At 42.4% G+C, this 19,121-nt stretch overlaps 1 protein-coding gene across 3 annotated transcripts in view; it reads right to left on the bottom strand.

Moving 5' to 3' along the window:
- Positions 1-334: 334 nt before the first annotated feature.
- Chd7 (chromodomain helicase DNA binding protein 7) overlaps positions 335-19,121 on the bottom strand; it is a 184,004-nt gene continuing 165,217 nt past the window's right edge. The window contains exons 24-38 of one of the 3 annotated variants that reach the window (XM_046460511.2): positions 17,799-17,888; positions 17,232-17,335; positions 15,768-15,897; positions 15,318-15,390; positions 15,105-15,162; positions 14,171-14,399; positions 13,762-13,970; positions 12,991-13,662; positions 11,895-12,055; positions 10,284-10,511; positions 9,110-9,553; positions 5,335-5,556; positions 3,983-4,123; positions 3,657-3,761; positions 335-2,239 (exon numbers count right to left, since the gene is read on the bottom strand). In XM_046460511.2, the coding sequence (XP_046316467.1) occupies positions 1,322-2,239; positions 3,657-3,761; positions 3,983-4,123; positions 5,335-5,556; positions 9,110-9,553; positions 10,284-10,511; positions 11,895-12,055; positions 12,991-13,662; positions 13,762-13,970; positions 14,171-14,399; positions 15,105-15,162; positions 15,318-15,390; positions 15,768-15,897; positions 17,232-17,335; positions 17,799-17,888 (3,784 nt within the window). In that variant the 3' untranslated portion in view covers positions 335-1,321. The remainder of the gene's footprint in view (positions 2,240-3,656; positions 3,762-3,982; positions 4,124-5,334; positions 5,557-9,109; positions 9,554-10,283; positions 10,512-11,894; positions 12,056-12,990; positions 13,663-13,761; positions 13,971-14,170; positions 14,400-15,104; positions 15,163-15,317; positions 15,391-15,767; positions 15,898-17,231; positions 17,336-17,798; positions 17,889-19,121) is intronic. The other 2 variants (XM_046460514.2, XM_046460512.2) reach the window with 2 other exon arrangements.

The raw sequence follows: 19,121 nt of genomic DNA, 5'->3' as shown, positions 1-19,121 counted from the left end.
TTTGTTCTTCGGTGTACCACATTATCACACGCTGCACACATTTTTAAGTATTCTCCGTCTCAGATGCCCTTTGGGGGAAGAGTAGGAGGAGGATTTTGTGTGCTTTTTCTGCTGAGATATCCGGCATAGAACTGAGTGAAGGTAATTCAAGGCTTTCCTTCCCGTCTAGTCTCAAAGACAATCAATTTAGGGTATTACTAATAGCTAATCTGGTATAAGAGGATATATCAAGAAACTATACAAAAGCCAGAATGCTGTATTTGCATCTATTGCGAATACAAAAAATAGAGTGAACACCAGTTTCCCTACATACTACATTCTATAATTACATCTCTGCATATCATGGGTCACTTTTATTAAAAGCATCATTACTACAGTTGGCAGCAATTTACATTTTATCTTACATGATAGCAGTTTTCAAAGGAAAAATAAAAGGACATCACAACAAAGAAAAACAATACATTTACAAAGTCATGTCTGTAAACTTCAAGGCTAGTTTAGAGCTGAGGTAATGCTGTTTTAGCTTTGTGGCTAAAGTAACAAAGTCCTTTAATTTAAAAAAGGTACCTGATTCTCACTTCTCTCACTCTTTATTTATTTTTATATTTATTTTGTTTATACCAGTGCATTACAAGACCACGAGACAATGGAACTGTAGTTCTGTCTGGCAAGAACCCTCCCAGTAGGTTAATTTTCCAAAGGGACCCTTCACATTCAACAGCTGCCTTATTATTGCTGCGCCTCGGGACAGAGGCGTTCACACTAGCGTGGAGATTGTCAGAGTGTGTGGATGTGTGTGTATGCGCAACGTGGGAACCCCCGTACAGTCCAAAAGGGAAACGAATGAGCAAGTATGATATGTATGGTAAATTTCATCTTGACCTTCACAGCAAAAAAAAAAAAAAAAAATTAAAAGTTAAAATTAAAAAATTAAATATATAACTTCATACTTCCTTTGAGCAGCACTTCCTTCCATTAGTGCCACTCAGTTACAAATTGCTCTTTATTATAATACCAATGGTACCAAAAGAAAAAAAAAAGCAGAGCATTATGTAAGTTTCCTTAAAAAGACATGATCACCTCTCAAATTTCATCTCTCCTAGGGATAATAAATAATGCACTGCACAATACTTAATGACCAAGATACCTTTTGACACACCTGTATAACATGACTTGGACTTTTTTTTTTCTTTTTTTTTCTTTTGCTACACTATGTTACAGAACAGCTTATAAAACTAGGTATGAACATTAACTGTGAGTGTAAACAGTAGGACTACCACTTGTCAAAAGTTTTAAACACTTTAACTGGAACTGGTACTGGTTATTCATCATTTTCATTGTTTTCTATCTCGTCCCCCCCATCGAGCGAGTCGAGCTCTTCACCCTGTGCTGTCTCGTCTTCGAGGACGGAGGACTCCGCAGTCTTGTCCAGGCTCTCCTCCGCATCGCTGCCTTCCAGGTTCTCTGCATCCTTAAAGGGGCCTCCCTCGGCCTTGTCAGCAGCCTTTTCTTCACTGGAACCCACGGCATTCTGGAGTCCGGCCAATGCTGGGAACCCAGGCAGCGTCAATCCCCCCAGTCCTGGAGGTAGAAACATGGATGGGTAGAAGAGGCCTGGGGCCATGGTGGACAGGAGGAAAGGGTTGAAGGCTAGCGGGTTGGAGGGCAATCCGGCCGGGGCAGTAGCAGCACCAACAGATCCATTCGCAGAGTCAGTAGCTGAAACAGCATCTGTGCTTTTCTCAGAGTCTTTGTTCTCGTCTTCGTTCTCCTTTCCTTTCTCTTCTCCTTTTGAAGTGCCGTCTTCCGGTTCTCCTTGACTAGAAGCAGTAGTGGTGTTTCCAGTAGCAGCTGAAAGAGGGCTGTTCAGCAGCCCGCCCAGTCCGAACACATTGGGCAGGCCTGCCATTCCTGGCAGCATCAGGGGCAGCACGGCAGCAGGGTTCTTAGCGTCGCCTCCGGCGGTGGCAGCTGTCGCCAGTCCTGGAGGGAAGCCCATGAGACCTGCCAGCTGGAGGGACTGGAGATTCTGGAGGTTCTGCAGGCTCGTCAGGTCCATCCCAGCAAACAGGCTGTTCACCAACAAGGGGTTGATCCCTGACGTGGAGGCGACAGCAGCAGCGGCTGCAGCTGCTCGGGCGATTTCGCTCTTGGGCCTTCTTCCTCTTCTGCTTGCTCCTTCTCCCCTCACCACAGGTCCAGTGAGAAGGCGGTCAAACATGGACTCGGGAACAAAACCCTAAAGGAACAACGGCAAAGGCAAACAATGGCTTCAGAGGTTGCAAAAGAAAACTTGATTTCACTGTGGGCACCTGTGATAACTGGAAGGGATGCTCTAAAGGGAAATACGTCAGCCATCATCCCCATTCTAAAAGCTCAATGGTAAAACTTAGGAAAGAAAAAGTGCTTGTTTGTTATCATCATGCCAGCTTGCTGAATTGCAGAAAAATTGTCCAAGGCTACTCTATCACCAAGGTAAATGTCATGTCAGCTACTTCCGTCATGCAAGAACTAAGTCATCAAAAAGCAGCCAATGACTGGTGACAGTATGTGATGCATATACATACCACAGCACCACACCACCACGCTGTACCCCTTCAACGTGGATAATTTTCATGTGCAAATTAAATAGCTTTCAATTAAAAAAATGACTATGGGAGAAAATTTATCAAATAATGAAAGTTATATACATTATAGGATTTTTATACACATGATAATCTTTTCTTTTGGATATTTCAAAAACTAAGTAATAGGAAAAAAGTAATTGAAAAAGATGGAAAATTGAATTAACTCAGATTACATGTTAGCGTCCATCCTAGAGAAATGAAAAGTCATGTTTACAACAAAACCTGTATACAAATGTTTGTAGCAGCTCCATTTTAAATTTCAAAAATCTGAAGTCCACTCAGAGGTCCTTCTGTGGATGCTGAACTAACATGTGGAGGTATATCCAAGCAATGTACTATTCAATAAGGGAACAGAACCAACTTTTAAGACACACAATCCTTTGGATGAATAATATAATAAGCAGAAGTAGTCATCTCAGAAGGTTGCAGACTTTATATTTTCATTTTACCTTCTCAACAAGATAGAACTCTAAGATACAGAGACAGGTCAGTAATAGTTAGGAGCTTGGGTCGGGGAGAGGACAGCACAAGGAGACAGGCGGGAGGGAAACTATCCTGACCGTAGTGGCAGTTCATAGGACAGTGATGCCTGTCACAACTGATGGAAGTACACACCAACAGGAAATAGTCAATTATATTGTATAATCCAAACATATATAAAACAATCCCTGTCATTAACCAGTAATTTTAAAATTGGAAACCACAATTAATACCCTTAATGAACTCAACCAGCACAAACTCCACTGTATAGAGGAGTTGTTCAATAGGCTTACCAAGAGCAAGTCCACCTCTAAGACTGTGAATGTGTTTCTACACAAGCCTTTTAAACCACAGCCAATTCACTTCAGATTAATGATGTATTGACTTAAGAAATGATGATGTGTTAATGAAATAGTAAAATCATGTACTATGTCTGTTCTTTTAAGATAAGAATAAGTTACATCTAAATAATCAATGGCCAATGGAAGATAAAAGAACACAGTTTTGTATGGATACCATTCTCAAAAGAGATGCAGAGTTTGTACTTACAGACTGCTTAACTATATCGGTCCAGTCTGGAGCAACTGCAAATTCAGGATTTTCTTCTAGCCACCTGGGTAGATCCTTCATTGGAGGTGCCATAGCTCCACCCATCTGGGAAAGGCATTTTAGGAAGGATTAAAAACCCCAAAGTCTTCCCTCCTAACTCCCCTCATTTCTTCTTCCTGCCCCACCTGTATACACACGCATACACATACTCTAGGAGAAATGGAATTCTTCCTCCTTACAAACAATGGCAGGAAAAGACACTTTTTTTCGGGGTTTAAAAAAAAGAAAAAAAATCATGGCGATCAAGTCCCTTTTCCAACCTTTACCTTCTTCCCATTTCGCTTATTGACAACAGGCACCCTTTCTTCTCCTGTCAAAGTGTTTATATCCAATTTATTAGGATTTCGACATCGATGTCGTTTCTGTTTCGGTTTCTGAAACGAGGAAAACAGCACATCTGTGTTCTTCTGCAAAAGAAAAAATGCATTCAGTAAAACTGTTTTTAGCACCAACTCTTTCCTATACAAATGCCAAAGAGAAGAGTCAAGTCATTTTCAATTCTTATAGAGGTTTCAAGAACCATTTGAAGCATTCAGATGTTATACTGTTCTTTAAAAGGAACCCCAGGCCCTGGACTATCAAGCACTAAGCAAACATATAAGCTAAGAATCTGCTCAATCAATAACTCCTTTAAAGGTTTTGTTCAAAAGTTTAACTAATTTATGGTATTTAAACAACAACAACAGCTTTCTATAGTCCCTTCACTGATTTCTAGTCAGCAACTTGAACACAGAGATACCGTGAGATTTTTGTTCCTGAATCTTGTGTATTGATGATGTGGTAAGGGTGGGGCAGTGAGGAGGTCTTTAACAGCAAGAACTGAGCTGGCCTAAACTAACAACAACAACAATCCCAAACCAAGACCCAGAACACTTTATATTTTTAAAAACACCAATCAATCACATAAGTATAGGAAATAAAATATTTGTGTTGCCAGCTAGCAAAGGGTTTGTAACCAATTGTCTGGAGATATTAACCACCCATTGCTTGATATTAGTCAATAAGATCTATGGCCATCAGGGCCTGGTGGCATGTATCTGTAATCCTAGCAACTCGGGAGGCTGAGACAGAAGGATCTTAAGACCAGCCTTAGCAACTTAATGAGGTCCTCGGCAACTTAGTGAAACCTGGTCTTGGTAAATAAAACGAGTTGGGGAAGCAGCTCAGTGGTCAAAAAAAAAAAACAAAAAAAACAATCCCAAGCCAAATTAACTGCTCAAATCTCTGAACGTAATGACCTTGAAGCTTTCTAGGATGGTTAAACCTTGTCTGAAACCCCCAAAAGTGCATTTGAGACTGTTACCCCAACAATGAGACCACCTGGGAACCACGCTATGGGAAGACCAGCTGAAGAAATCATGTCTCTTATGTGGGAGAAGTGTAAAAATGAATAATGAACATCTACAAGGAACTGTAAGAACGTACTTCAGCAGAACAGAACCTGTAGCTAGTTTTTCTAATTTAAGAGACACAATGACAAGAAACTGGGGAAGGTTCAAAGAGGATGCATTCAAGCAAAAGGCAGAGGGACCTGTCATCAGGGATTTCCATGTTGGATGGGAATGAGGAGGCCTGGCCCGACAAGGTTCCTGCCAATTCTAAACTCCATAATACTTACTGGTACGTAACTTGGCATGTCAACAGTGTAAGTAGGGTGCAGCTTCAGCCATTCAACTAAATCCTTATTTTTAGGAGCATCTTCCCCCACCAGCCTTGTCCCATCTTCCAGATTGATAACAGGGATCCGCGTGTCTGGGTCCAGCTGTCCGGGAGAAGGAATGTTTCTTATTGGTGGAGTTTCTATATCTTCTTCAAAAGCTTTGGTCACCTCAGCATCCTCCTGCAGAAAGTTGACAATGGTCTGAATTCTCAGATGAAGACAGAGATCCTGACAATGTCCTATCCCAAGAAAACACTCTTAGCCTAATGGATCTTTCAAAGAGGGGAAAAAAAAGTTTCTTGAAACAATGCCAGTTTGGGAATGACTATTAAATTAGAACACGATGCTTTATATCATTCTTCACAATGTAGAATTAGTAATTAGGTAGAAAATTCTAAGTCCGTCATGGCTCCATGCTTTGAAATGCTATGCAAACCACTAGAACACAATGTGGGCAACGGGGTCTGAGCTCAACAGGCACAAAAGGTGGGCTGAGAAGCATCTGTTCAAGGTATAGTTTTGTTGGTGGAGTGACATTTTGTGGTAGGTGTGTGGCAATACTGGAAAGAACAACCCTAACAGAAGCCAGCATCCAGTTACTGGTCCTTAAACTCTGTTCTCTCAACCTCCAGACCCCCATTTCTCTACTCCCACAGCTTCATCTTTTCCCACCATGGTCTTCCAATTTTCCTAAACGTTCTGTTTCTAGTCCCAGCCTACTTCAATTCAATCTTCCCACTGCTACAGTGGAATGAGTTTCCCAAAATACCACTTTGGTTCGATATTTAATGGTACGATATTTAATGCTCCCTTACTTAAACCACTGTGACAACTGGATCCCTTGCTTTCAGGGTAGTCCAAGTTCCTCAGCATGGCAACCCAGGCCCTCCACAATCTGCACCTGCCTTATCTCCAAGCTTCTCTCCGCTGAAGTCTGCCTCCTCACCAAGTTTCCCAGCCAGTAACTTCCAGTTCATCAGACACTGAGGCTCTCTCTTGCTCCATACCTCTGGCTCCTACGTGATCTTCAAAACTTAATGAAAATATGACCATCTCTGGAAAAATTTCTTCCTGGATCTCCCTCCACCTCCCACCCATGCACTCCGCCCATATCCTCCTCCTTCCACTCCCAGTCTTCCTTTAGACTCAAAATGTACCTGGGGCACACCTTGGTCATGACACACATATACAACTATTATATATCATTACAAGTTGAGCCTCTCTTTGAAATGCTTGGAACCAGGAAGTGTTTCAGATTTTGGATATTTCTTAGATTTTGGAATATTTGCTTATACCTAATGAGATATATCTGGGATAGCATTCAAGTCTAAACATGCAATTCATTTATGTTTTATATAACCTTTATACACAGAGCGTAAAGGTAGTTTTGTGTAATATTCTTAGGGGATCTACATTTTGACTGTGACCTTTCATGTGAGGTCAGATGTGGAATTTTCTACTTGTAGTGTCATGTTGGTTGAAAGTTTCAGATTTTTGAGCATTCTGGATTTGTGAATTAGGGATGCTCCACCTGTATTTATCTGTCATCCTAACCTCAATTGTGAGTTCTCTAGGGCAAGCACCAGTAACAGCAAGACCTTACTCTTTGAATCTCAATGCCTGTCACAAAAAACAAGCCCTGCTTCTACAATTTTTCTGGAGAGACCCTGACTTATCATGGCAGCAGGAAACAGTCTCCAGTTAGAGTGTTGACTAATGTAAGATTTTAGGGTTCATTCTGCTCCACAGTGCTTTTACATTTCTTCCCACTCATTGTTTATAGATCAATCAGCATTTTTTTCTTGTATTTTATTTGCATTCACATCAACCCTATGACATCAAATGGAGAACTCCCCCACCAATTCCAAAATTTGACAATTAAAAAAAAGCCTTCAAAGTACACTTCCCTAAAATCTATTAGGGGTTTTCTCAGGCTTGAGTCTGGTTGCTAAATGTGACTTCAGAGAAAGAAAAATATCAACAAATTCTTGGAGTTGGCCTAAGGTAAGTGAAGTCAGCCTCGAGTTTATTTCCAGGTAGGTCTTCACAACAGGAAAATAGCACCTGCACTGCACTATTAATTCCTTACACCTGGTCCCCAGATAAGTAGGCCTTATGGTACAAATACAAAACTCGAGAGGAAATGAAAAGAGGTGTAGAGCTGTAGGAACTCCCCATTGTGCTCATGTGTATGGAGAAGAAATCTTTTCCGTCAATAAAGTAACAAAGTGCTAAGTAGTCTCACGCAGGAAGGCTGACCATCAGTGGGACAACTTTACCTGACTTCCACACCCTAGAAATGCATTCTAAATGTGGAACACACATTAAGTCATAGCTGACCCATTGCAAAGTGTATTTGCCCAAGATTCTAAAAGTAACTGAATAATCAACAACTATATCCATTATTACAAGTAGTAAATGATTGAGAGTGTACCCTTAACCTCCTGTATACTTTTGTTTTAGGTCACATCAAGGGGCAAACATTGCAGTGAATGCTATTTCATCATTTCTCAACCAGGCCGTTTCCTAACTTCTTATTAAAAAAATAAAAAGTATGCCAGTTGTGGTGGCACATGCCTATAATCCCAGTGACTCAGGAAGCTGAGGCAGGAGGATGACAGGTTTGATTCGGCCTCAGCAACTTGGTGAGATCCTGTCTCAAAATAAAAAATAAAAAGGGCTAGGGATGTGGCTCAGTGGTTAAGGGCCCCTTGGGTTCAATTCTGAGGGACGGAGGGAGGGAGGGAAGGAGGGAAGGAAGGAAGGAAGGAAGGAAGGAAGGAAGGAAGGAAGGAAGGAAGGAAGAGTTATTATTATTTACCAATTTTCTTGAACTTTCTCTAGATCCAGGAAATATAAAATAGGCAAATAATAATAGGGATGTAATAAGGAGAAACATGTTAAACAGCCATCTTCTCTTAATCTTAAATTTTTGTGTTTCCCAAACTATCCCACTTCCCATGGAAAGGGGGTCATAGAGGCCTGGGTCCAATGTTGCTTCATTGACTGGAGTTTCAATCAATAGACTAAGGACATTGAATGCTAATTAACCCCCAGGAAGACAGCAGAGTAATAGGAGTTCTTTGGGGTAAAATCTTTGTATTGGTGAATCAGATGCCATGTTTTTGGGTGGCATGGTTGAAGCAAATAAAGGAAGAGAATTACTTTGATCATAATGCATTAATTTCCTGCAAACTGAAAAAAAACAGTCAAAAATCCATCGGCCCATACATTTCGTTCAAATGTAAACTAGCAAAAGATTTTTAAAACATCCAGTCATGGAGGTGGGTGCATTTGCAATCACTGGCTTTACACATGAACACAAATCTTAAGCCTGAAACTAAACGTTTATACTAATCTAATAGATGCCAGGCCCTAAACATCAATATTTTTTAAAAGACAAGCTTTTTCCACCTCAAGAATTCAGAGATAACAATCCTGGGCTCAGAAAAACTTGTTTTTGTTCTGGGCTATCCTTCCAAGAACAATCGATACATCAGAACCTTGGAAGAATAAATATTCAAACTACACTTGGTTTAGGCTGAGTGATCTGTGTCAATGATCAACACAATCTTCCAGCTCAGAACCATGACTCTTCATTCTAATTCTGCTTCTCTGGTAGAAGAAGCCAGCTGTCCTACTACATCACTGAGAAGCACACAGCCAGCGTTGTCAGCAGGGCCACTGGCCATCAAGGTGGGCACACACAGTGGAAGCCAACTCCCCAACTTACTGCACTCAAGGACGTCCGTTTGTGGCTCATGAAAAGCAGATCAAGGCCCTCCACGTTTTTCCTCCTCCCCCGCCTCCTCTTCATGGGAGGCTCTCCATCCACTAGGGAGCCATTAAGCAGATGCCTTGTGGGTGTGCGCGAAAGGCCTGCTTGGAGCAGTTCCATTTGAGTCTTAAAGGCATCGGACATGGGTGTCGAGACGTTAGGCAAGATAAACTTAGAAGTAAGAGATGAAAAATTTGAGGTAGAACTTGTTGCCTCTCTTGAGGCCTTTGATAAATCTACAACTTTTTCTTGTCCATTTTCTGAGACCACCTGAGACTCCCGCAGCTGGGCAACCATCTCCATGAGATTTCGCCTCTTGGCAGCTCTTTCAGCCTCAATTTCAATTTTTCTTCTTCGCCGCCGGCGCTGGCGAGGGACTGAGAGGTTGAGGGCATCTTCCTATTGAAAATGTCCAACAGAAAAGAGCTGCAATGAGCCAAACTGTATCTGCTATAGAGACTGGCAGTAGAAATAAGAAGCTTAGGAAATTAAACATTCATGACCAGGGACCAGAACGGAGGAAATAAGCTACCACCTTATTTGTAAACTGAAACAGTTAGCAGGGTGGCACACACCTGTGACCCAGCTACTCAGGAGGCTCAGGCAGGAGGATCACTTAAGCCCAGGGGCTTGGGGCCACCCTGGGCCACATAGTGAGACCCTGTGTCAAAAACAAGTAGGATGGGGGGGGGGGGTTGTGGCTTAGTGGTAGAGCGCTAGCCTAGCATGTGTGAGGCACTGGGTTCGATCCCTGGCACCACATAAAAATAGAGACAAATAAAATAAATATACTCTATCCATCAAAACTAAAAAAACATTAAAAAAAAAAACAAAAACCAAGGACGACGAGCAAAACACAAACTCCCAAACCACATTAAGATTTGGAAGCGAGGCCTAATGGTGCACACCTGGAATTCCAACAACTCAGGAGGCTGAGGCAGGAGGTTTAAGCCCAGTCAGGGCAACTCAGCAAGGCCCTGTCCCAAAATAATAAACAAAAGAGGGCTGGGGATGTTGCTCAGTGGTAGAACAGTCCCGGATTTGATCCATAGTACAAACGAACAAAAAAAGAAAAAAAAAATTTAGAGAGTTTTCCTTTAAACTAAAACCTCAAACCTCTCTAACTTACCTTTGATAACTGAGGAGAAGTGGTGATATCCTCACTCCCACTAATGCTGGCCTGCCCGACCATGGAGAGCTCGGCAAAGCTCCTCTTCTGCAAGGGACTGTCCACAGTGGTGGGTGTGTAGCCAGGGATGAGGCCCTGGAAATCAAACATCTGGCGCCTATTTACTGGCCATTTGCCTTTCAACACTGCTTCACAGATGTTGTCTAATCGGTTTATCATTACTCTATCCTGGAGGGAGAAGAAAAGTCACATGAAATTGTAACAAAGACCTGGTTAAAATTACTAGATAAATATATCCGTCAAGATGTTAAAGAGCATAAAATGTTTAAAAGTCAATTGTGTGCGTTTATGTGGGGGGGCGAACAAAGTAAGAAAACCAAACAAGAAAGTAAACACACAGAATCCACCAAAATGGCTTTGTTCTGATGAGGAGTCCTAGGTGGCTCCAGTAAAGAAAGCTGTTTTCCAACCATGAACACGAAACTGCAGAAAACATCAGATAACTGCCACCTTCAAAACAGCCTCGTAGTTTCCCAGTGAACTCTCAAACTCCCCCTAGACCGGCTGGGGGACCGTGGTGGATGACAATGGGACACTGCACTCAGCATCTCCACGCGGTGGCAAAGTAGATCCACAGGCTAGATCGCAGTGTGTCCCAGGAAGGGGGACATCATTAGCGTCACTATTAATAAAGTTCAGCATTATGAAATGGGCACCAACCTAGGAACACCTAATGAATGTCAATTTGCATTCCCCACCTATTATCGCTTCAAATTTCATTGAAGCGTGCACATTAAAATTTTCTAATTACAGCTCTTAGAACAAGTTTCCATAGATTAAAAGTGCCTGCTACTATAAATCTTTGATCTGAAAAACTCCCTACAATACTCAATAAGGGAGATTAGCATAAGGTGGGTACTGAAAGGATATAGAGAGGGGTTCAAAATACAAAAAAAAAAAAAAAAAAAAAAAGAATCTTGATACTATTGTTAAAAATTTCACCTGTGAAGCAACATTAACACTGTGAAGACCTGCCTGGGGATGAGCCAAGTAAAGCCTGTTTGGGGTTGCTTGTTTTAAACCAGACAGTGCTGTTATGGTGATTAGGATAATGATTTCCCCACTCTAAGAAACAGACCCAAATGACACAGGGACTTATTATAAAATTATGCTGTTTAGCCGAAAATGTAATTTCCATTTGTGTCTTGTTACAGATAACATTTGGAATGATCTCATGATGTATTGGAACAAATGGGCCACACACACTCTCAAGATGAATCCATTGAAACAAGAATCCACTGGACAACAAGATTCTACTGGACAACTTGGGTAACTGACCTAAAATGGCCCAAGGAACCAATGATATGAATAGTTCTGTTTCTTATTATTTTTCTTCTGGGTACCTTTTCTTATAAAGTGTTCTATAGATCTTTTACTTTGGGCTTTTTCACATCATTCTCTAAAAACGTAAGAAAAATCCAGTCTTCACACATTGTGTCAAAGCTTACCTTAAAATTTGGAAGGGGGCGGGGGGGGAAAATCAAGCTAGAAAGATTTCCTCTACCTTGCTCTTTTTCAGTCAACAAAATAGCAAAAAGAAAACTTGCCAACCTTAGGCCAAAATGAGAAGGCAAATGTTCTTTCGTGAAGGAGCTGAGCTACTGAAGGATCTCCATCCTCCATGTAGAATCCATCTCGGGTTTCATCCCTAGCAGTGCTCATAGAAGCATTGCTTTCTTCATCAAAATTCTTCCCTCTGGAGACAGCTCCTGCTGAGAAATGAGTTCATGTGCATTACTCACAACCAGAATATCACTGAAACTGAAGTTTAGAAATGACACAGTTAAAAATGGGAATACCAATCAGGCCCATTTTATTGAGTAGTTACTATACATCTAGAATGCTTGTAGAACTCTTTGTTGCCTAAAACTTGCATGACCTTCTGATGTCGAGGGTGCTGTTTCCATCTCATAGGTGAGGAAGCAGAGGCTTATAGAGGTTTCATCACTATTGGTGTGGCCTTGTACTACTAAATCTCAGAGAAGACTGGAAGCCAAACCCAGTCTCTGACCCAAGAGCCTCTGCTCTTCTGCACAAGAATAAGGCCAAGCTTTGAACTGATGCTGAAGGTTCCAGCTATGGCCCAAGGTGGTGCCTTATTTCTACTTTGTGCCAGCCACAGCTAACTGCAACTTGAGGCAACTTGAGGATCCCAAGTTCAAAGCCAGCCTTAGCAACTTAACCAAGTGAGATCCTAAGCAACTTAGCAAGACCATGTATCAAAATAAAAAATTTTAAAAAAGGAGGCTGAGGATGTGATTCAGTGGTTGAGCACCCCTGGGTTCAATCTCTGGTACCAAATAAATAAATAAAATAAAATAATTAATAACATTTAATGACTCTCTTCCCTGACATTTGTCCAAATTAATATCACACAGGATACTTTATACATTCAACCATGAAGCTATCCTCTCTCCTTCAACCAGCAGCTGGTAAATGCACACAACTCTTCTAATGTTTGTGTGCCGTAAAGCAGCAAGACAGAAGACATTGAATCATGGCTGAAATCACCTCTTTGCAGAAGAAAATGGACACTAATTACTCTCTAGAGAAGGAAAAACCCAGTGCTGGTGGGACAGGGCGACAGACTGAGCGAGCCCAGGTAAGGTGCTGTGAGTCGGCACAGAGCTCAGCTATCAGAAGTTACCTTCAGGCTGGGAAGACTCCTCCGACTTGTCGTCGTCCTCCAGCTTTTCTTCTTCATCTTCTTCAGAACCTTTCTCCGAGACCGACTTGGACCCAGGGTCTGCGCTGCCCTCTGCCCCTTTCAGCTCGCTCTTGATGGAGCTGGCCTCGGCTTCACAGCCCTGTGCGCTGTCCTTGCCCCCACCCTCGGCTTCGTCGTCGTCTTCCTTCCCCTCTGACTTCTCTTTGGCCGCCGGGTTCTCAGACTCCTCCACTTTGCCTTCAGCCTGCTCTGCTGCCTTGTCCTCCTGACCATGAGCTGACGGGACGACGGGAGGAGTCTGGCCAAAGCCCACTGCCAGTGCGTTCAAGGAAGAGACGTTACCTGCCCCTCGGTTTTGAGCAAAGTTTTTATGTGCATCCAAGAAGGACAGCTCAGGGTCGTTGAGGATGTGGTAGTCTGTGCGACTGACCCCATGCTTAGCAGCGCCCACCAGCAGGTCCCGGTCATGCTTTCCGCACTCCCACCACTCGGGCAGATCCAGGCTGGGTTGGCAGAGCTTCAGCCTCTCCCCTAGCTGCGGGTGATGCAGGACCTGCTCACGGATCTTCCGCAACAGCTCAATGCGGTACAGAGTTCTAGAGGCTCGCTCCTCCGTGATGGGCTCAATCAGGGAGGCAAGGTCAGGCGGCTCTGCAACACGGAAGCACTTGTGTTTACTTGGAAATCCCTGAGCACACGGTAAACCATACGCTTGCTTATTTCTCACCACACTGGTCACCTAGTACCTACCATCATCTGGCTTGGCAGGCATTCGACACACCCGCCTACACATGGCCACAAAGCAGCTGAAGTATTTCTCCAAACTCTCGTCAGACTTTTTGTCAAGTCTGGCAAAGGCTCGGAACTGGTTCCAGTCAAACTGCTGTTTCACGGGGTCAAAAATAACCCCAAAGGTGGATACCACGCGGTAAAAATCAGCCTCTTCTCTCCTCGTCCACCTGTGGGGAAGAAGACACCATCACACTGGGGAAAAAGATACCGTTTGTTTCTTCCCCTCTTCCCCCAGACCCTACCCATGGCACTTATTTGGGGTTGGAGATCCTTTCTGTGGTGGGCACATCTCTGATGTGACCACTGTCTCTGGTGGGGCTGAAAGGGCAGCGGGTAGGGAATGCACTGAGACCTTAAAGAAACTCACTTTTGCCGTTTCTCAGATATAATAGCTTCCCTTTCCGCCTCTAATGCTCTCACTTCCTCCCGAGGCCGCCGTCTGCGCCGGTCAGTCTTCATTAGGGCCTCTTGCCTCATTTGTTGCCGTTTATAGCTGCGCTGATAGGCAGTAATGAGCCGGCGCAGACGCGTAGTCAGGGTTGAAGTGTTAGGCCAGTAAAGTTGGCCTAACTCAGCACTGCTCTCACTGTGCTTGCCTGGGGAAGTGGGAAAGATGTTTTTGAGATGTGCTACTGCAATCTTGCAACACACAGGGTTTTCCAACCAAAAAATGACTCATTAACATTGAAACGACAGCGTGGGAAAGGGTATCTCAGTGCCCTCGTTTTAAAAATATAAATAAATAATAATACAAGTATAGAACTTATAAATTACTTCTTTTTCAACTTCTAAGGGAATTGAAAAACAAGTTTGTCAGTCTTACACAAAGAAACATACTTTACATTATGAACTACATGATAAGGGTCCATCCTGTAAGGGACTTACTATAACAACCTTGTACATAACAAATAATCGCATGAACGTAACAAATAATCGTATAATTGTTGCCTAATGATTTTACATTAAGTACAAAGTCAATATTCTAAACAAACTGGCAATATTTCAGATTAATACTTAGCCAATGTCCTACTCCCAAGAGACATTTTTTTAAAGACGCTTAAAATTTTTCACCGATCAGTATCAATATAAATCAATCGTATCAAAAAAAAAAAAAAAAAAAAAACAACCTATCATAAAGAAAGTCAATGTGAGGAAAACTCAACCATAAATAAAAACTAAAAAATATTCACAAAGAGGTGGGTCAGCTTGGATGAAATGACATTTTAAGACACCACCATAGTAGTGTGGCTTGAGGCCCTGCAACATGAACAGTGGCTGTCAGAGTTTTTTGGGGGCCTTACTTGCAGTGTGCATTTCCATGGGTTCTTCTTTATCCTCTGGGGGAGAATTTGCAAATTCCTTGAAAGCAAAGTAAGAAACAGTTACTTTAATTTGGGGTTTCATTTTGCTTTATCTTTTAAAGAAAAGGTCATTATCTATAAAGTTTAACAAGTCTTATATGGGCTTATAATATTTTAATGGCACTGTAAAAGCCAATATACTCAAGTTCTTACATCTATTTCATCTTTGAATGGTGTTCTGGTTGGTTTATATTCTGGGTCTTCATCTTCTCTATCAAATTCTCCACTGTGTTAAAAAAAAAAAAAAAAAAGTTTAAATCACACCAATAAGTTGGGGGAGTGGGCAAGAGTAACAATCTGGCTAATGCTACTTTTAATTCTGTGTTTGACAACAAAAGCAAATCTATCAGTATTTAAAACATGCAGGCATGGCAGGGTTGGGGTAGAGATGCTACTTGGAAAAGACAGACAAGTTTCCGATTATCTAGAAAATGTATTTTGTTTAAACAGTCATTATGATATACACATAGAACGTACTGGTAAACATTGCTGACGTTCAAATCAGACACAATATAGTGTGTAGCGTAGTATTAAGAACTGAACCCTGCTGGTAGATAAGAAACTGACATAAAGTTTATTAAAATTTTAAAATGTCCTTCTTACCCGTCACCACCATCTGCTAGCATGTCTGTTCCTCTTTGCTCGGCGGCGATGGCCTTGGCATCGGGCATACCAACTCGTTCCAGAAAGCACAGTGCGGGGTCAGCTCGCATAGAATTGTACTTCTCATAGCCTGTGCCATGCCCACCAGCCCACAGAGGATGCACACAGAAACAAAGAAAGGCCCCGTCACTGTCAAAATCACAGCACCACCACAACACACAAGTTTGTTTCTCAGGGAAGATGACCATCTTTGGCCGAACAGACCTTGTTTTAGGAGAGCATTCTATAGATTGCTCCTTCTGAGGAAGCTTTGGGGGCCCAAGTTACACTTCAGGGACATTATCAGAATCACCACAAATACAAATAGAAAAACAGGTTCAAAATAACTGCGGGATGCCTGGGAAGATTTCTGGCCCTATTTTTCCCGAGATCTAATTTTGCTTGACATTTAAAAGGCTTCATAATGTTCCTTCATGACCTCTGCAGGGGTACTCCAAGTCTACCCCCAACCTCCTTGTGAATAGCTTCAGTCCTGCAGGAACTTGCACGGCTGGCTGAAAAATCCCCGTATACGTAAGGCCAGCGAACCTGTCTTATTAGGTTTAGGATGATGCATGTCAGTAAGATGACACTGTTCCCTCTATGGTTTTCAAACTGCAATTTGCTTTTTGACTGCCCAAGTTGACTAGATGGAAAATGGCAGATCCCAACAGTGCACTGCGGGAAAATGATTTTGAGGCTGAGCTCACAAAACGCGGCTGCAGTACATAGGCAGAACAGCACAATTCAATTAGGATGTGTACTACAACACACCGCTCCTAACTGCTGTAGAGCCGCAAGCCAAACTGTAATCATGAAAGGTTTTATAAGCCATCATTCTCCCCTTTAGTCAGGCTGGGCTGCTGAGAATACCTCTGCGACCTCCAGAGAATTGGGATTATAATCAGGAATCGCTCACTGTATATATCATGCCAGTTCTGCATCCCCAGCCTTTCAAAGTTAACAAGGCTGCATCCCACTCAGGGGAGCCGCGAGTTCTCAGCACTGACATTTGTGAAATATTGCTTGGAACAAAGCCCAGGAGGCACTTGTACAGATTAATAGCAGAGGTTAAGCCCACCGTCCACTTTGACACTGGTTGGCAGAGTTAGCAAGGGAAGCCGTGCTGGAAGCAAAGTTTAGGGAGAGCTATAGTACAACTTGGCTATTATTAAAACAAATATGGTTTGGGTTTTATTTACAGCCAAGAAAGAAATGTTTTCTTCTCAAATGCTCAACAAACATTCAAAAACAGCATCTGATATTTACAGTTCATATTAGATTTGTAGTACAGAAAAACGGTAGACGTCAAGAGTCCTCTGGAACTATCCTCATTAATATTATGACTTTGGAAGAGAGTATGCAGAGTTCTAAATAAAGACAAATTCATTCTGTGGAGATGTATCAAACAGAAACGTCACTTACCATGTTTGAACACTCCAATTAAGAGGGATTTATCTGCTTCCTTATCCCACCAATCTGTAGGAACTTCTGCATGGAAAGGTTCAGGGATCCACACATCTGCTTCACTAGAAAGACAGCCATTTAAAAGGTATTTAAAAGAAATACTAGTATTAAAAAAGAATTCTAATTCCAAGTAGTGACTATGAGACCACACACTCGGGTGCCCCCTCTCCCACAAGAAACATCTCATCGTGGCAAGGAGCATCCACCAAAGGTGAAGGATAGGGCATGGGTGAGTTGCCCTTCACCATAACCAGAAATGAACACTTGGTACCCCAATTTAAGGTCATCTCAGAATACGTCATTTAGTTCAGACCTTCTTTTTACACAAACATGGACACACACACACAGCCATTTCCTCATTCTCATCACATCCCCAAGCTCAGAGGACAAACACTGCATTCAAGATGCGGAAAAGGAGGTTGAGCTACTGATGGTTCGTGAAGATTCTGAGACACAACCCGTGATATTTTTCGACTACCTGGATTACCTCAGAGAGGTGCAGAACAAACGTGCGCTTGCACCAACCTTGAGTCGGCACCCTCTAGGATCTTATCTGCCTGGTCTCCTATAACTTCTTGTCTTAGGTAGTACAGCATGCGGACACGCAGCAGGACCCTGGAGAGGAAGACAGAGGGGGAAAAAGTTCTTAACTTCAGGACTGTTTGCCAACAGTGGCTTTTGGCAGCTGCTGCTGTTCATCCATCATCCTGCCAAGGCTGATTAGCCATGCTGTATGGTAGGCTTGAAGCGTGACAGATGGTGGCACATAATCACCTCTGTGTGGTGCTTTCTGCTGGCTTCCAACAGGCCTGCCTGGCAACCGCTCACACTGCACAGAGAGGGACCGAGCTCAGCCCAGCCCAGGCGCACTTCATTTAGTTCTACCTAGTGCAGCTTGTGAAGTTTAGACACGTACCCTACCATTGCCTCTGAAGTATTGAAGGAAGTTTGTAAACAACTGAGCAGATGGCTTTCAGTAACTGTTCTGCTTCATTATCTCATAAAATTTCCTCAGCTGCTGCCTTAATACCATTTTTGGAAGCACATCAGAAGTTGTAGGAATAAACGAGATATAAAATCTGGTTTTACTACCTTACAATAAACCCTCAATATGGAATGTCAGGTTTTTCAGATTATACAACTTTGCTTCCGAGAAAGGAAGATGGTGATGGGGGTGGGGTAGGAGGTGGGTCCTCGTTCTTCTCAAGGAACACTAAACCTTTTTACTCCTTCTAGATTATATTACCTGGGAACCCATGTTGTAGCTTAGGGGAAAAAATCACAAGGTAAAATGCATCCAGTTAATCGACATTTTTAGTCATTTTCAAGGAAACTTTATTTTAAAACCCCTGCAATTAGCAAGGAACCAGTCAACCCTCCTTAGATTTCCTCAATTGCTAAAATGTAATTCTTTCAATTAAGTCCACCTGATATATCTCAAGGACCTCCATCTTCTCTGAATGAAACATCCCCTGCTGGATAACCCCTGGTGTGCATTCTTGATTGAAACCTGAAGACCACCTTCTTGGTGGTGGGCAATTACACAGGGTGCCATTTCCCTAGCTGAATAATCCCATTACATACTTGCCTAACACTTTACAACCAATGTATCGCATTTACATATACTGGCTCATTTGCTCTTCATAATAACCCTATGATGAAGTGGGGCAAGTTACAATTTCCATTTTATAAACACAAAAACTGTTGGTAACAGAAGACAAGTGGTATCTCCAAGGTCACAGAGTCACCTTGAACATGGAACACTCAGAACTCGGTCTTCTGACTATCACATCACACTGTCTCTCAGGACATGACAACTAGGGGCAGTATCACCCAAACAGACTATTC

The sequence above is a fragment of the Marmota monax genome, unplaced genomic scaffold (genome assembly GCF_021218885.2).
Source record: "Marmota monax isolate L192 unplaced genomic scaffold, Marmota_monax_Labrador192_F-V1.1 WCK01_AAM20220418_F8-fsc00063, whole genome shotgun sequence".
NCBI classification, from domain to species: Eukaryota; Metazoa; Chordata; class Mammalia; order Rodentia; family Sciuridae; genus Marmota; species Marmota monax.
Note: the sequence above shows the minus strand (reverse complement) of the source record. Positions and strands in the feature narration are given on the sequence as shown.